The following is a 19,538-nucleotide window of genomic DNA, read 5'->3' as shown; positions in this document are numbered from 1 at the left end:
GATAGAGATGTCAACGGTTCTCCAGAAACTGTTGTGTCTGGGAGAATACAGTTATAAATTCTGACATGAAAATAGAGCTCTTTGGCCACGCATGTCATTGGTGGGTTTGACGTCACAAAACGGAAGCATAAGCAGAAAGTTACCTCGTACCTACTGTAAATATGGAGGTGGATCTTTGATGTTATGGGGCTATTTTGCTTTCACTGGTCCTGGGGCCCGTGTTAAGGTCAAAGGCATCATTAACTTGAAGTATAGAACTCCCAATGTGTTCTCCAATCTCATAAAACATTTTGGAAAAAGCCTGTTATCGCCGCAAGGGGAGGGTGCTGGAGTACTGAAAACCAATCATTTTCATCCCTATCTTTTTGAGATTGTTGTATTACTTGATGAATTAAATCTCTATCTCTAAGCAATTGTATTAGTATAAAATAATTCAAATTGTTTGAGCATTACAATACAGCTCAGTATTTGTATAATTTATTTTATACAGTCTTTTTTTTCACATCTTTATCAAGGATGACCTGACTGTATTTACAAACTAAATCGAAAGAGTCACCCCAATTGAGCTTTGTCTGTGGGCAATTTAAGTTGTAGTTTAGTCTGTTTAGCTGTGGGCATTGATCAAGGGCTTGTAACAGCTTTTGTACCTGTGAGGCAAACAAAAGCAACATCGACAGGACCCAAAATCAGATAATTTAGTGTGTTTCTCATGAATACTGGTTGGGAGAGCGATATCATATGCCTCGGTATGTTAGAGAGAGAAATAGAGCTGTCTATGCATATTAGCTTCATGGTTATTGATAGTACTGTTTAGCTATTCTTTTCATGGCCGGGCAAACCTCACAAAATCATCTGACATCGTCTTTCTCTCTATCTCCCCATTCTCCTCTTTCTTCTCCACAGTGAACAAACACAAGCCGTGGATCGAGACGTCGTACCATGGGGTGATCACGGAGAACATGGACACCGTCCTGCTGGACCCTCCCTTGGTGGCCTTGGACAAGGACGCCCCTGTCCCCTACGCAGGTAGACACAACTTCCCTGTTTTCCCATCCTAAACTTCCTTCAAGGAACCTGATGCTGTGGGCTCAGGGTGCTTCACTGACATGCTGCACAGTAATAGCTGTTCATGTGAGGCTGTGGTTGATTGGCATAACTGGGCTGACTTCTATGAGCGTCTTCCTACCCAGAATGCACTCATACTCTTTACCTCACTTTGAGAGGTACATCTCAACAGCCCGGTCTGTGCCTGAAAGGTAGTGTGTATTTATGAATACATTCATTCACAAGGCACCGTTATCTACAACCATTCACACTTCCTTGGTCTGACTGTCCAAAAAAAGGAGGGAAAAAAGAGTTATAACCTGAGCTGCTGGAGAGGAGAGAAACTTCTTGAGATACCTTTAAATACTGATACCCCTTGAGCAACTATATTAGTCCCCTTTGACATGACATGGAAATACCCTGGACATCTTCCATGCTCCTTGAATGTCCATGATATGCTTGAGGCAGAAGCTGCCCTTATCCACTGATCTGGGATCAGCTTACACTATCTCGTATCCTAACCTTAACCTTTAGGGGGATGCAAAGTATCAGCAGAACAAGGGCATCCTACATTTGTGGTAAAGGGCAAATTTACTTTAAGTATATTTCAGGGAATACAGTGTACAGTCTTTACATGGCATTTCCAGGTCATGTCATCTTAGATATGTGGTTATACAGTGCATTGGGAAAGTATTCAGACCTCTTGACTTTTTCCAAATTTTGTTACATTAGTCTTATTCTAAAAATGTATTTAAAAAATGTTCCTCATCAATCTACACACAATACCCCATAATGACATTTCTGCAAATGTATAAAAAATAAAAAACTGAAATATTTAATTCACATAAGTATTCAGACTCTTTCCTCAGAACTTTGTTGAAGCACCTTTGGCAGTGATTACAACCTCGACTCTTATTGGGTATGATGATACAAGCTTGGCACACCTGTATTTGGGGAGTTTCTCTCATTCTTCTCTACAGATCCTCTCAAGCTCTGTCAGGTTGGATGGGGAGGGTTGCTGCACGACTTTTTCCATGTCTCTGCAGAGATGTTCGATCGGGTTCAAGCCCGGGTTCTGGCGGGGTCACTCTAGGACATTCAGAGACTTGTCCCGAAGCCACTCCTGCGTTATCTTGGCTGTGTGCTTAGGGTCATTGTCCTGTTGGAAGGTGAAACTTCGCCCCAGTCTGAGGTCCTGAGCGGTCTGGAGCAGGTTTTCATCAAGGATCTCTCTGTACTTTGCTCCGTTCATCTTTCACTCGATCCTCACTAGTGTCCCAGTCCCTGCCGCTGAAAAACATCCCCACAGCATGACGCTAACACCACCATGCTTCACCGTAGGGATTATGCCAGGTTTCCTCCAGATGTTACACTTGGCATTCAGGCCAAAGAGTTCAATTTTGGTTTCATCATACCAGAGAATCTTATTTCTCATGGTCTGAGAATCCTTTAGAGGCCTTTTGGCAAACTCCAAGTGGGCTGTCATGTACCTTTTACTGAGGAGTGGCTTCCATCTGGCCACTTTACCATAAAGGCCTGATTTATGGAGTTCTGCAGAGATGGTTGTCCATCTGGAGTAAATCTGGAACTTTGTCAGAGTGACCATTGGGTTCTTGGTCACCTCCCTGATCAAGGCCCTTCTCCCTCGATTGCTCAGTTCGGCTGGGCAGCAGGTTCTAGGAAGAGTCTTGGTGGTTCCCATCTTCTTTAATTTAAGAACAATGGAGGCCAGTGTTCTTGGGGACTTTCAATGCTGCAGACATTTTTTGGTACCCTTCCCTAGATCTGTGCCTCGACACAGTCCTGTCTCAGAGCTCTACAGGCAATTCCTTCGACCTCATGGCTTGGTTTTTGATCTGACATGCACTGTCAGCTGTGGGACCTTATATAGACAAGTGTGTGCCTTTCCAAATCATGTCCAACCAATTGAATATACGACAGGTGGGTCACAATCAAGTTGTAGAAACATCTCAAGGATGATCAATGGAAACAGGATGCACCTGAGCTCAATTTTGACTTTCATAGCAAAGGGTCTGGGTATTTCTGTTTTTTTATTTTTAATACATTTGCAAATATTTCTAAACTTTTTTTTGCTTTGTCATTATGTGGTATTCGGGGTAGATTGATGAGGGAACATTTGTTTTAATCAATTTTAGAATAACGATGTAAGGTAACAAAATGTTGAAAAAGTCAAGGGGTCTGAATACTTTCCAAATGCACTGTATGGGAAACATCTACCCACTCCCTAAATACATACACTATCAAATGATGATAGGCCTGCAGTTGAGTGCATGGCTCTGGCTTGTGACTGAAGTTAAATCAGTGTCACACAGGTAGGTGACAGTGACATGTGACTTATAATTAGACAATGTGGGGGGGTTTTTGCTCCCGGGAAAACGAGGAGGCTTTGTGATAGGTACTGCTTTACACATCATTAAATTAAAATAGCTCTAATTCATTTTCACTCTTGACAGCTGTGGAGAACTGATGTTAGGTGCCATTATTTTTCTATTACAGTTTATTTTCAAAACATTGTAATGGTTTGAATCATAGAGTACATGCAAGACTATACATTCATAACTTTTTTCAGGAACGCTTGTATGTACACTGAATTCGGAAGGTATTTAGACCCCTTGATTTTTTCCCCCTACATTTTTGTTATCATTATTCTAAAATTAAATCAATTCATTTTCTCACTAACAGTATCTCCCGCATATAGGGCAGAGCTGGTTTAGGGACACATTTCAAACTCTCAGCAACCAACTCCGAGACCAAGCCAGTGAAATTCTAATGGTTAAGCAACAAAAGCGTCAACAAAAAACCCAATGGTTTGTGAATATTTCTCTCTGTGATTAACAATCTGCTCTGTGACTCCAGAAGGTCACCACTGGTAAAATATCAACGGAGAGGGAAAGCGGTGGTGTTATTTTTTTGGTGACTTGTGATATTTCTCCCAATCTTTTCCGTGGCGCCTAGCTAATGAATGAAACCCATAAAATGGCTACCAAGGAGATTTTCGAAAAAACGCTGGCAGAAAAGACACTCTGTCCTAGTCTGTCTTTCTCGGGTTTTGTTCTCTCAATCTCCTCAATTCTCCATGTCTCACTCTTGCCCTTTCCAACTCTGTTTGTCTAGGGTTCTCCTTTGCATTTTTCTCATTCCCTCTCTCTATTTCTCCACCCATGTCTCTCTCTCTCTCTGTCTCTGTGTCTCTCTCTCTCTCTCTCACTCCCTCCCTCACTATCGCTCTCTCGCTTATTTCCGTTCTTCTTCACTCTATCATTGTCTTTCTCCTTTCCTCTCATTCCCCCATTCCCTCCCTCCTCTTTCCTTCTCTCTTTCTCGCATTCCCCCTGATTTTCTCTCTCTCCATCCCAGCCATTCTCTCTCTCCTTTCTTTCTCTTTCCCTCAATGCCCAGCCAGCCCATGCAGCCGCAGCAGGCAGTGACTTATGCAGCTTTGCTCTCCCTCATCCATTCTGGTTTTGTTTCTGTGGAGAAAGGAGTGGGCCGTCGTTCTGGCACCACATTAATTGCTCTGTGGGAACATGGACGGGGATTGTTAAGTGCTTTGCCATTCCTCCATCCCTCCCTCCTCCTTCCTCCCCCCCCTATCCTCCTCTCACAGCAGCTCCGCTTTGATGTAAAAGAATGATGAGCCTAAAGTCGATGATATATGGTGAGACAGGAACGAGAGGAGATGAATGGTTATTTGGGCGAGCCGTGACCATGCCCCTGCGGAGAGGAGGAGCGTGGGTCTTGTGTATGCACAGAGCGTTCTCAATCAAATCAGTGTGAGGGATTGGGGGGGGGGGGGGGCGCAGGAAAAGAGGCAGTGTCATTGGCTAATTCTTTATTGGGGGAATCGCAGTTACGCCAGTCCTCTCGTCCATTCATCTCTCCTACAGGATGATGCTCATTCCGTATTGTTCCCCTGGTAAAGTTGGTTCCCCCTCCACACACGCACACATGCAAGGTTAGAGAACAAAAATAGTATTGGGAGTGGTTTAGAGAAAGAGGAATGGTTTCGTGTGTGTGTGTTTGTGTGTGTGTGTGAGAGAGAGAGAGAAATGAGCGAGAGAAAGAAATGGTAATTAGTGAGTGAAAGTGAACGTGAGGAATAGAGTGAGGAGAGAAACTCGTCTTGTTATCATGAAAGAACCTTGACAGTGGCTATGGATGACAAGTTGTGCATTTGTAAGGGGAATGCACACTCAAATGAAATTTGTCAAATGCACACAGTTCCAGACTAGAGAAATTCAATTTCAACAACAACCATAATTGATACTTTCTACCCTCCCCCCAAAACGACTTATTTATAAACCATGAGGCAAAATGAACGGGGTGGAAATGAATTTGTTTGACATTTTTGGGGGCTACATTTTTACACTGCTCATAAGTGTCACTGTTTTCAAACCACACCATGCCACTTCAAATTTTCAGGTTGGCAGCTCAGGCTATTTGTGCCAAGTGTTTGTCATGCAACAGTTAAAGTATCATGTTCCCACACGGTTTGATTATGAAGACAGCATGATTAAACACCACCTTTCAATAAAATCCTTATCTGCATGTTTGTCGGTTAATAGACTGTTGATGAGTCTTATGGGCTCCATCCAAAGTGGCACCCTATTCCTTATTTAGTGCACTACTTTTGTCCTGAGCCCTATGGGTGCACTACGTCGTCAATATAGCCATTTCAGACACAGCTATGATGTTTTTCATGTTTTAATGCCTGTGGCACATGGTCCCATGAGGCATATAATTTGAATCATTTAAGGCGGAGGATGTTAATGTCTGCGAATCACATTAGCACGTTTCACATGCATGAGTACGTACACACTTGTGGGTGCAAATGTATGTGCTTGCAAACACATACACACAGACACACACGCACACACACACACACTGTAACAGCTACGATAAATGTGCAGTGGGGAATGTATAGATTTCCGGACTTTACACATGTACACATATATCAAACAGATGCTTAGACTGATACTTGTCATTGTTGACAAGATGTTCAAAGGATTTCTGAACGATCATATAATGATCCTGAGTAATGATCGGGATTAAGTGGATTACGTGGGCAGTAACAGCAGTAAAATACACAAACTACACTATAGGATGTCATAACAACAGATACACAAGTATCTCTCTTGTAAAATATAATAATTCTGTCAACTGACATTTTATTGTATATTTTTTCGGAGGAGATTTAATGTCTGCTGACAGAATTATTCCATTTCAATAATAATAATAACGTAGTTTATTCAACATTGGATGTCTCGATTGGACGTCTGAACTTCCAATTGGATATTGTTTAGCACTGAATAATCAATGATTTGCCCCTGAGGCAGCCTGGTTGGCTAATTACTCCAATTTCTTAAGTAGACTGGTGTGATTGAAATTCTGGACACTTCAAATGCCTCTTTCGATTTCCCATGGGTTACAGTGCATTCAGGAAGGATTCAGACCCTTTTACTTTTTTCCACATTTTGTTATGTTACAGCGTTATTCTAAAATTGATTAAATATTGTTTTTCCTCATCAATCTACACACAATACCCCATAATGAGGCAAAAACAGTTTTTTAGAACATTTAGCCAATTTCAATGTATTTTTTAACAGAAATACCTTATTTACGTAAGTATTCAGACCCTTTGCTATGAGGCTTGAAGTTGAGTGTTTACATTGGTCATCCAAGAGATGATTTGGACTACAACTCATCTCTTGGATGACAGATGGACTACAACTTGATTGTAGTCCATCTGTGATAAATTCAATTGATTGGACATGATTTGGAAAGGCACACACCTGTTTATGTAAGTTGCCACAGTTGACAGTGCATGTCAGAGTAAAAATCAAGCCGTGAGGTCGAAGGAATTGTCCATAGAGCTCAGAGACCGGATTGTGTCGAGGCACAGATATGGGGAAGGGTACCAATAAATCTATGCAGCGTTGAAGGTCCCCAAGAACACATTGGCCGCCGTCATTCTTAAATGGAAGAAGTTTGGCACCACCAAGACTCTTCCTAGAGCTGGCCACCCGGCAGAGAAGGGCCATGGTCAGGGAGGTGACCAGGAACCCGATGGTCACCTTGACAGAGCTCCAGAGTTCCAGAAGCCACTCCTCAGTAAAAGGCACAAGACAGCCAGCTTGGAGTTTTCAAAAAGGCACCTAAAGGACTCACAGACCATGAGAAACAATATTCTCTGGTTTGATGAAACCAAGATTGAACTCTTTGGCCTGAATGCTAAGCGTCACATCTGGATGAAACCTGGCACCATCCCTACAGTGAAGCATGGTTGTGGCCGCATCATGCAGTGGGGATGTTTTTCAGTGGCAGGGTTTGAGAGACTAGTGAGGATTGACGGAAAGATGAACGGAGCAAAGTACAGAGAGATCCTTGATAAAAACCTGCTCCAGAGCGCTCAGTGTCCCCTCAGCTGATTATCAGCTACAGTCACACACACGTGGGTCTCAAAATACGATTATCTTCCTCAATAGTGTGCAGCAAATTCTACTAGATGAAAAGACTAAATTAGTATGACATCCTGCAAATTACTGCATAATACATTTCCAAAATGTAACATAATATCAAAATATAAAAATAAAAAGTCCAACAGGACAACGACCCTAAGCACACAGCCAAGACAACTCAGGAGTAGCTTCGGGACAAGTCTCTGATTGTCATTGAGTGGCCCAGCCAGAGCACGGACTTGAACCCAATCGAACATCTCTGGATAGACCTGAAAATGGCTGTGCATCAACGCTACCCATTCATCCAGACAGAGATTGAGCGGATCTGCAGAGAAGGGTGTGCCAAGCTTGTAGCGTCATACATAAAAAGAATCAAGGCTGTAATCGCTGCCAAAGATGCTCCAACAAAGTACTGACTAAAGGGTCTGAATACTTAAGTAAATGTGATATTTCATTTTTTTTATATATATACTTCATTTTTAATACAAAAAAACAGTTTTTGCTTTGTCATTCTGGAATATTGTGTGTAGATTCATGAGGGGAAAAAAAACAATTGAATCCATTTTTAGAAAAAGGCTGTAGCGTAACAAAATGTGGAAAAAGTCAAGGGGTCTGAATACTTTCCGAAAGCACTCTAACTGACTCTTTTCCTGAATCATTCATTCTATATCCTGTCAGAATTTGAAAAGAAATAGTAGGAATTTGGGGTATGTGAAAAAATGTTGTTTTATATTGTGACATTTAAAAAAAAAATATTATGCTTTAATTGCCAGGATGTCATACTCATTTTGGCTTTTCATCTAATAGAATTCCCTGCACACTATTGAGGAAAAAAAATGTATTTCGAGACCCACATGTGTGACTATAGCTGATCATCAGCAGTTAAATTACTAATTCGCAGTAAGATTAACCTAGTATGCTGTTATTGGTTGCTTGCTGCATTTGTTTTCACTAAACAGTACATTCTAAATAGTACATAGCTCGATTAGTACACAGTTTACAGTTAAAGTACGTAGTAGGCAAGACAGGTTTCGGACATGGCCTGTGAAAAACAATGAAAGACACAAAGAGAGAGATAGAGGAAGAGACACATATTAGTGTTTCACCTAGGATTTTTTGAACAAAGGTGGCAAAGGAAGTGGGATGGTGTCTGGTGCTCTTTGCTGGGGAGGTCCAGGGGAAATATAATGATGCGAGCCACTGCAGCACTGTAGGGAGCTGATGAGGAGCATGCAGTGGCAGGGCTCTGTTTGCCACAAATACAAAGTTGAAGTCGGAAGAGAGAATGATTTATTTCAGCTTTTATTTCTTTCATCACATTCCCAGTGGGTCAGAAGTTTACATACACTCAATTAGTATTTGGTAGCATTGCCTTAAATTGTTTAACTTGGGTAAAACGTTTTGGGTAGCCTTCCACAAGCTTCCCACAATAAGTTGGGTGAATTTTGGCCCATTCCTCCTGACAGAGCTGGTGTACCTGAGTCAGCTTTTTAGGCCACCTTGCTCGCACACGCTTTTTCAGTTCTGCCCACACATTTTCTATAGGATTGAGGTCAATGTTGTCCTTAAGGCATTTTGCCACAACTTTGGAAGAATGCTTGTGGTCATTGTCCATTTGGAAGACCCATTTGTGACCAAGCTTTAACTTCCTGACTGATGTCTTGAGATGTTGCTTCAATATATCCACATAATTGTCCTCCCTCATGATGCCATCTTTTGTGAAGTGCACCAGACCCTCCTGCAGCAAAGCACCCCCACAGCATGATGCTGCCACCCCCGTGCTTCACGGTTGGGATGGTGTTCTTCGGCTTGCAAGCCTCCCCCTTTTTCCTCCATGGTCATTATGGCCAAACAGTTCTATTGTTGTTTCATCAGACCAGACAACATTTCTCCAAAAAGTATGATCTTTGTCCTCATGTGAAGTTGCAAACCGTAGTCTGACTTTTTTATGCCGGTTTTGGAGCAGTGGCTTTTTCTTGCTGAGCGGCCTTTCAGGTTATGTCGATATAGGACTTGTTTTACTGTGGACATTTGTCCCTGTTTCCACCAGCATCTTCACAAGGTCCTTTGCTGTTGTTCTAGGATGGATTTGCACTGCACCAAAGTACGTTAATCTCTAGGAGACAGCACAAAGTAGATGACAGCACAAAGTAGTCATGCACAAGTAGATGTCCTAACCGACTTGCCAAAACTATAGTTTGTTAACAAGAAATTTGAAAAACGAGTTTTAATGACTCCAACCTAAGTGTATGTAAATTTCCGACTTAAACTGTATGTTGTAACTTGTCACTCTGAACGTAAAGGATAGTGCAAGATTTCCTACTTACCCGGAGTCCGATAATCTCATGGATACAATTTGTATGTCTGCGTGCAGTTTGAAGGAATGACTAGCATGCTAGCTGTTTCCATAGACTGCTAAATTACTGGGTGCAAAGTTGATTGCATGTTTCTCGCAGAAACATGGCTGTCTTCAGACTGTAGTGCCACTCTTTTTGAAGCATCCCCTAGACTACAGCTTTTCATACTCTATCGGAAAAGAGGAAATGGGTGGGAGGACCATCTCTATTTTTACGAATGCTCTCACCTGTAAGGACATTTCATTTTGCCACTTTGGATCTTTAGAACATCGTGCTATACTGTTTAAATGTCAGCCACCAGTCCTGGCTCTGTATAGGCCACCAAAGCAATGCCCCACTTTCTTTACAGATTTTTCTGAACTATTGTCTATTGTCCTTGAGAACTATTATAAAATCATTGTGTTGGGCAATTTTAATATTCATTTTGAATATTCATGTTGAAGAAACTGACTCCAAGGCGATTGAATTCATGAATCTTTTGAACTCTATGGACTTTACTGGGCTATCGTACCTCTGAAGTTGCTACAGATTTTATTTAGTGTATAAACAATACACCATCACCTATTCTGTCTTCCTCTTGTGATGATTTAGTTGATAACTTTCATAGCAAATTAATAGCCATAGCTATTAATGGCCATAGCTCCAATGATGTTGAAAATGCCACATCCAAACAGAGAGCCCCTTGGTTGAGTGAGGAAACAAATCAACTTAAGAGAAATTGCAGAAAGGCAATTGTGGAGAAAGTTGCAGATCCATTATGATTTTCTGAGAAAGCAACTTGGCATATATAGTACCAGTCAAAAGTTTGGACACACCTACAGTACTCATTCCAGGGTTTTTGTTTATTCTTACTATTTTCTACATTGTAGAATAATAGTGAATACATCTAAACTATGAATTAACACATATGGAGTCATGTAGTAAGCAAGAAAATGTATCACAAAACAAAATATACTTTAGATTCTTCAAAGTAGCCACCCTTTGCCTTGATGACAGCTTTGAACACTCTTGGCATTCTCGCAACCAGCTTCATGAGGTAATCACCTGGAATGCATTTCAATTAACAGTTGTGCCTTGTTAAAAGTTCATTTGTGGATTTGTATACAGAAGATAGCCCTATTTGGTAAAAGACCCAAGTCCATATTATGGCAAGAACATGTCAAATAAGCAAAGAGAAACAACATCCAAACATTACTTTAAGACATAAAGGTCAGTCAAGTGCAGTCGCAAAAACCATCAAGCGCTATGATGAAACTGGCTCTCATGAGGACCGCCACAAGAAAGGAAGGCCCTGAGAGGATAAGTTCATTATAGTTAGCAGCACCTCAGATTGCAGCCCAAATAAATGCTTCATAGAGTTCAAGTTCAGAGTAGACTGCATGAATCGGGCCTTCATGGTCGAATTGCTGCAAAGAAACCACTATTAAAGGACACCAATAACAAAAATAGACTTTCTTGGGCCAAGAAACACGAGCAATGGACATTAGACCGGGTGGAAATCTGTCCTTTGGTCTGATGAGTCCAAATGTGAGATTTTTGGTTCCAACCTCCGTGTCTTCATGAGACGCAGAGTAGGTGAACGGATGATCTACGCGTGTGTGGTTTCCACCGTGAAGCATGCTTTATCTTGGCCATGTCGCAGTTGTAAATGAGAACTTGTTCTCAACTGGCCTACCTGGTTAAATAAAGGTGAAATAAAAATAAAACAGAAATGCAATGGTTCACTGGATCAGTCTAAAACATTGCACATACACTGCTGCCATCGAGTGGCCAAAATCTAAATTACACCTAGGCTGGAATAATACATCATTGCCTTTCTCTTGCATTTCAAAGACGATGGTACAAAAAAAATACAAAAGAACGGTTTGTTTTTTCTTTGTATTATCTTTTACCAGATCTATTGTGTTATATTCTCCTACATTTCCACAAACTTCAAAGTGTTTTCTTTCAAATGGTACCAAGAATATGCATATCCTTGCTTCAGGGCCTGAGCTACAGGCAGTTAGATTTGGGTATGTCATTCTAGGCGGAAATTGGAAAAAAAGATACTTAGGAGAGGAAGCAAATTCTAGAGAAATGGTTATTCAAACAGCTAAATCATTTTTTACGTGCCAACTGTTTAAAAAAAAGTTTCAATCTGGTTTACGTGCCACAGCACAGAGACAGCCTTAATTGAAGTGGTAAATGATCTTAGCGCTAACACAGATGCCATACAGCTCTCTGTCCTTGTACTTTTGGATTTAAGTGCTGCATTCGACACTGTTGACCATGATGTCCTTCTAGACAGACTAGAGAGGTGGGTTGGCTTTTCCGGTTCTAAATTGGTTGAGGACCTATTTAACCAGTCAATAGTTTTTTGTCACCCTTGCTGAACATAACTCAAAAACAGATACCACGTGTGGCGTTCCACAAGGTTTGGGTCCAGTACTGTTCAGTTTATATACAGTGCATTCAGAAAGAATTCAGACCCCTTTACTTTTTCAAATCAAATCAAATTTTAGGCTGGGTTTCTGTACAGCACTTTGAGATATCAGCTGATGTACGAAGGGCTATATAAATAAATTTGATTTGATTTTACTTTTTCTACATTATGTTACTTTACAGCCTTATTACAAAATGTATTACATTTGTTTTTTCCCATCATCAATCTACATACAATAATGAATAATGACAAAGCAAAAACCGATCTTTATACATTTTTGGCAAATGTATTCAAAATAAACAACTGAAATATCACATTTACATAAGTTTTCAGACCCTTTACTCAGTACCTTGTTGTAGCACCTTTGGCAGCGATTACAGCCTCGAGTCTTCTTGGGTATGATGCTACAAGCTTGGCACACCTGTATCTGGGTAATTTCTCCCACTCTGGAGCTCTGTCAGAGTGACCATTGGGTTCTTGGTCACCTCCCTGACCAAGGCCCTTCTCCCCCGATTGCTCAGTTTGGCCGGGCGGACAGCTCTAGGAAGAGTCTTGGTGGTTATATACTTCTTCCATTTAAGAATGATGGAGTCCACTGTGTTCTTGGGGACTTTCAATGCTGCAATGCTGCAGGCATTTTTTGGTACCTTTCTCCAGATCTGTGCATCGACACAATCCTGTCTTGGAACTCTACGGACAATTCCTTTGACCTCATGATTTGGTTTTTGCTCTGACATGCCCCCCAACTGTGGGACCGTATCTTCTTGATGCACCCATCCCGTCAGCGGGATCATTTTCGTAAACATCCGCTGAAGTGCAGAGCACCAAATTCAAATTAAATTACTGAAAATATTTCATTTTCATGAAATCACAAGTGCAATATAGCAAAACACAGTTTAGCTTGTTGTTAATCCACCTGGTGTATCAGATTTTTTAAAAAATGTAAAAGCTTTTCGGCGAAAGCATACCAAGCGTTTATGTAAGGACATCTCTCTCAGCAGACAAAACATTACAAACAGCTAGCAGCAAAGTAGATTGGTCACGAAAGTCAGAAAAGCAATAAAACGACTCCCAGTTACACAATAAATGTTCCTTTTGTTCCATAAAGATTATTTTTATATCCAAAATACCTCCATTTGGTTGGCGCGTTATGTTCAGAAATCCACAGGCTCCAGCGGTCACGACGGGGCAGACGAAAATTCCAAATAGTGTTCGTAAAGTTCGTAGAAACATGTCAAACGTTTTTTATAAACAATCCTCAGTTTGTTTTTACAATATATAATCGATAATATTTCAACCGGACCTTAGCTTTTTCAGTAGGAGTGAGAGAGAAAATGTCTGCTCCACTCTGTTGGCACATGCAAAATGCTGCTGGCACTCAGCCATCCACTGATGCGATGTGATCGTTCTCGCCCAGTAAGTCCTTCAGGTCCTCTGGCACCAGCCTTTTAACTATCCCAAAGCCTAGGACCAAGAGACATGAAGAGGCAGCGTTTAGTTACTATGCCTACAGCCTCTGGAATGGACTGCAAGAGAAACTGAGGGGGGCCAAAACTGAGGACATATTTAAAAGAGATCTAAAAACACCTTTTTAGCTTTGGTTTTCCTTAGGGTGATTTCTTTTGTCATTGAGTTTTATTGTTATTATTTTGTTTTTTATCCTCTTATGTTTGTGTAATAAATATTTCTGTTTTTATTTTCATTGTTTTTTATTCATGTTTTGCGTTGCATTTGTCTAAAATGTGCTATAAAAATAAAGCTTGATGAATTAATATAGGGGAAACACTGCACACAAAGTAGACCACTCCTGTATCTCCTGCTGTGAAGGGAGGGATCACAAGTTTTGTTTCTCATGTGAGAGAACGTTGAAGGGGTAGTGATCAAACCCCTCAGGTACCTGGCTCTCTCTCTCTCTCCCTCCCTCCCTCTGCCTGAGCCTGTCAGAGGAGGAAAATATCCCTCTGTTCCGCCATTTATCCATCCTTCCCGCTCTCTTTCCTTTTTGTGCTCTGTTATTTAATCTCCCCACTCGCTGCCTGTGAAGTGAGGCAGGCCCCGGACATGAAACACAGGTGTACTTCAAAAGGACGGCCGTGTCTTCAGGGGCCTGCGTCTGATTCTGACACCAACTCAACTCTCAGCCCACGTAAGCCATTCAAACGGAGAGGAACACAGTAACAGAGACCTTTTGACTGTTATTTCATCCACCTGATTTAACAGTCTGGAAATCCAGACTGAATTCAGCTCTGTTTCAAGTTAGTTTCAAGTGATTCAGCCTGGAATTCCAGGATACTGATTTCAAGACTCGCTATGAGCATTAATAAGTGGACAATTGCTGGATTTCAGTTTTCTGTAGAGATTTAAAGTGCAAAAAGCAATGTGAAAATACTTTAAAGTACTACTTAAGTTTTTTTATAAGGTACAGTTGAAGTCGGAAGTTTACATACACCTTAGCCACCATTCCTGACATTTAATCCTAGTAAGAATTCCCTGTCTTAGGTCACATTTTAAGAATGTGAAATGTAAGAATAATAGTAGAGAGATTTATTTCAGCTTTTATTTATTTCATCACATTCCCAGTGGGTCAGAAGTTTACATACACTCAATTAGTATTTGGTAGCATTGCCTTTAAATTGTTTAACTTGGGTCAAACATTTCGGGTAGCTTTCCACAATCTTCCCACAATAAGTTGGGTGAATTTTGGCCCATTCCTCCTGACAGAGCTGGTGTAACAGAGTCAGGTTTGGAGGCCTCCTTGCTCGCATTTGCGACCAAGCTTTAACTTCCTGAATGATGTCTTGAGATGTTGCTTCAATATATCCACATAATTGTACTTCCTCATGAGGCCATCTATTTTGTAAAGTGCACCAGTCCCTCCTGCAGCAAAGCACCCCCACAACATGATGCTGCCACCACCGTGCTTCACGGTTGGGATGATGTTCTTCGGCTTGCAAGACTCTCCATTTTTCCTCCAAACATAACAATGTTCATTATGGCCAAACAGTTCTATTTTTGTTTCATCAAACCAGAGGACATTTCCCCAAAAAGTACGATCTTTGTCCCCATGTGCAGTTGCAAACCGTAGTCTGGCTTTTTTATGGCGGTTTTGGAGCAGTGGCTTCTTCCTTGCTAAGCAGCCTTTCAGGTTATGTAGAAATAGTACTAATTTTACCTTGGATATAGGTACTTTTGTACCTGTTTTCTTCAGCATCTTCACAAGGTCCTTTGCTGTTGTCCTTGGATTGATTTGCACTTTTCGCACCAAAGTACGCTCATCTCTAGGAGACAGAACGAGTCTCCTTCCTGAGCGGTATGGCATCTGTGTGATCCCATGTTGTTTATACTTGCGTACTATTATTGTACAGATGAACGTGGTTCCTTCAGGCATTTAGAAATTGCTCCCAAGGATGAACCAGACTTGTGGAGGTCTACCATTTTTTTTCTGAGGTCTTGGCTGATTTTATTTGGATTTTCCCATGATGTCAAGCAAAGAGGCACTGAGTTTGAAGGTAGGCCTTGAAATACATCCACAGCTACACCTCCAATTGACTCAAATGATATCAATTAGCTTATCAGAAGCCATGACACAACTTTCTGGAATTTTCCAAGCTGTTTAAAGGCACAGTTAACTTAATGTATGTAAACCTCTGGCCCACTGGAATTGTGATACAATTAATTATTAGTGAAATCATCTGTCAGTAAACAATTGTTGGAAAAATGACTTGTCTCATGTAAAGTAGATGTCCTATCCGACTTGCCAAACTATAGTTTGTTAACATGACATTTGGAGTGGTTAATTAAAAAACGAGTTTCAATGACTCCAACCTAAGTGTATGTAAACGTCCGACTTTATCTGTACTTTACTATTTATATATTTGACGACTTTGACTTTTACTTCACTACATTCCCCCCAAAAAATAATGTACTTTTTACTTGTTACATTTTCAATGCTTATCAGGACAGGAAAGTGGATTCAATTCACTCACTTATCAAAATAACATCCTTGGTCATCCCTACAGCCTCTGATCTGGAGGACTCACTAAACACAAATGCTTAGTTTGTAAGTGATATTTGCATGTTGTAGTGTGCCCCTTGCTATCCATAAATAAAAAACAACAAAATTGTGCCGTCTGATTTTCTTATTATAAGCCATTTTTTAATTATTTATAATTTTACTTTTGGTACCTAAGTATATTTTTACATTTACTTTTGATACTTAAGTATATTTAAAACCAGATAGTTTTAGACTTTTACTAAAGTAGTATTTTTCTGGGTGACTTTCACTTTTACTTGAGTCATTTTCTATGAAGGTATCTTTACTATTACTTTTTATATAGACAGGTGTGAGCCTTTCCAAATCATGTCCAATCAATTGAATTTACCACAAGTAGACTCCAATCAAGTCGTAAAAACATCTCAAGGATGATCAATGGAAACAGGATGCACCTGAGCTCAATTTCGAGTCAATTTTCAAGGTATTACTGTTTTTTTTATACACATTTGCTAACATTTCTAAAAACCTGTTTTCGCTTTGTCATTATGATGTATTGTTTGTAGTTTTAATCCATTTTAGAATAAAGCTGTAACAAAATGTGGAAAAGGGGAAGGGGTCTGAATACTTTCCGAATGCACAGTAGGTCAGGGGTTCCCAACCTAGTGGGTTGTAATGCCAACGTTTATTTTATTATTCTTTATTTTATTTTTAACAATTCACAATCATTTATACTGATCTAAATGGATGAACAAATCTGTTATGCTTTAGAAACAAGCAGTACAATGCCGTAGGAAGACATGACTCTGATGCACATGGGGAATATTTTTGGTTTGCCACTATGAACATCAGAAGCTGAGCTACGACCTTCTAAAGTTGAGGAGTAAAATGAATTGGACTTTCCTTGGGATGTAATATTTTACAATGTGTGACTCTGTCGCTATCAATTGATCCATTTACTTTCTGTAAAAAATAATTAAATTGAGCGTTCAGAAAAATCATTAAACATAATTGGTAGCGGAATAACAGTTGGGGAAATCGGGTATAGACTTTCACTATCCATTATTATTATCTATTTATTTTATTTTATAATCATTAACTAGCCTATCTAAAGATGTCATGAGTGTTGTTAAACTACGTAGAAATGCAGGTAAAATATTCTTGGGGTTGTAGGTCCCTCAAATGAAACAAAACCAAGCTGGTTGTGTATTTAATACAGCCTATAATAAACATTGATTAAAAGGGGGGTGGGGTTGGGAACCCTTTGGGAACCCCTTTGGGCTAGGTCATCAAAAACAATACATGACTATTGTTTTCATTGGGCAAGCTAGGCCTTTTATATTGCAATGTATCATCATATTTCCAGGGTCAGTAGCAATAGAACTTCTATTGGCTTCTTATTCCTTATGAAGTGAAAGGAGACGGTATTAATATATCCACACCGTCTACGGATATGTGATTCACAGCTCCTACTACAGGGTTATTCGGCCTTGAATTATTCGCAGACCTTATTTATGCAAGTTTTTCTCCACATTTTTCAGGTTTTTACAAGCATTTTTTAAGAGATGGAGTGTGCCATGAGTTCATGTGAGGCATTGTAGCAGAAATAAAAGGAATAAACCAGGGTATTTGTCTCACATTATATACGGTTGAAGTCGGAAGTTTATATATACCTTAGCCAACTACATTTAAACTCAGATTTTCACAATTCCTGACATTTAATCCTAGTAAAAATTCCCTGTTTTTGTAACAGTTTTCTTCTGGTGAAAGAGAGGCGGACCAAAATGCAGTGTTGGTTATTCATATTATTTAAACGTGCAAAAACCTAAACAGCCCTATCTGGTGCAAACACAGAGACCGGAACAATCACCCACCAAACCCAACACAAAACAGGCTACCTAAATATGGTTCCCAATCAGAGACAATGACTAACACCTGCCTCTGATTGAGAACCATATCAGGCCAAACATAGAAATAGACAAACCAGACACACAACATAGAATGCCCACCCAGCTCACGTCCTGACCAACACTAAAACAACGAAAACACATACGAACGATGGTCAGAACGTGACAGTTTTAGGTCAGTTAGGATCACCTCTTTATTTTAAGAATGTGATATGTCAGAACAATAGTTGAGAGAATTATTTATTTCAGCTTTTATTTCTTTCATCACATTCCCAGTGGGTCAGAAGTTTACATACATTCAATTAGTATTTGGTAACATTGCCTTTAAATTGTTTAACTTGGGTCAAACATTTCGGGTAGCCTTCCACAAATAAAATCACATTTTATTTGTCAAATACACATGGTTAGCAGATGTTAATGCGAGTGTAGCGAAATGCTTGTGCTTCTAGTTCCAACAATGCAGTAATAGCCAACGAGTAATCTAACCTAACAATTTTACAACAACTACCTTATACACACAAGTGTAAAGGGATGAAGAATATGTACATAAAAATAGATGAATGAGTGATGGTACAGAACGGCATAGGCAAGATGCAGTAGATGGTTTCGAGTACAGTATATACATATGAGATGAGTAATGTATATATAAACATTATATTAAGTGGCATTGTTTAAAGTGGCTAGTGATACATTTTTACATACATTTTTCTATTATTAAAGTGGCTGGAGTTGAGTCAGTGTGTTGGCAGCAGCCACTCAATGTTAGTGGTGGCGGTTTAACAGTGTGATGGCCTTGAGATAGAAGCTGTTTTTCAGTCTCTCGGTCCCTGCTTTGATGCACCTGTACTGACCTCGTCTTCTGGATGATAGCGGGGTGAACAGGCAGTGGTTCGGGTGGTTGTTGTCCTTGATGATCTTTATGGCCTTCCTGTTTGCCCCCGGTGATGCATTGTGCAGACCTCACTACCCTCTGGAGAGCCTTATGGTTGTGGGAGGAGCGGTTGCCGTACCAGGAGGTGATACAGCCCAACAGGATGCTCTCGATTGTGCATCTGTAAAAGTTTGTGAGTGCTTTTGGTGACAAGCCGAATTTCTTCAGCCTCCTGAGGTTGAAGAGGCGCTGCTGCACGTTCTTCACCACGCTGTCTGTGTGGGTGGACCAATTCAGTTTGTCCGTGATGTGTACGCCGAGGAACTTAAAACTTACTACCCTCTCCACTACTGTCCCGTCGATGTGGATAGGGGGGTGCTCCCTCTGCTGTTTCCTGAAGTCCACGATCATATCCTTTGTTTTGTTGACGTGTCAGGTTATTTTCCTGACACCACACTCCGAGGGCC

At 40.5% G+C, this 19,538-nt stretch overlaps 1 protein-coding gene across 2 annotated transcripts in view; it reads left to right on the top strand.

Moving 5' to 3' along the window:
* LOC115114241 (calsyntenin-2-like) overlaps positions 1 to 19,538 on the top strand; it is a 284,603-nt gene that overhangs the window by 130,429 nt on the left and 134,636 nt on the right. For both annotated transcript variants that reach the window (XM_029642323.2, XM_029642324.2), the window contains exon 2: positions 904 to 1,026. In XM_029642323.2, coding sequence (XP_029498183.2) covers positions 904 to 1,026 — 123 coding nt within the window. The remainder of the gene's footprint in view (positions 1 to 903; positions 1,027 to 19,538) is intronic.

This window comes from Oncorhynchus nerka, linkage group LG9b, assembly GCF_034236695.1.
Source record: "Oncorhynchus nerka isolate Pitt River linkage group LG9b, Oner_Uvic_2.0, whole genome shotgun sequence".
NCBI lineage: Eukaryota > Metazoa > Chordata > Actinopteri > Salmoniformes > Salmonidae > Oncorhynchus > Oncorhynchus nerka.
This window is presented reverse-complemented; position numbering and strand designations above follow the sequence as displayed.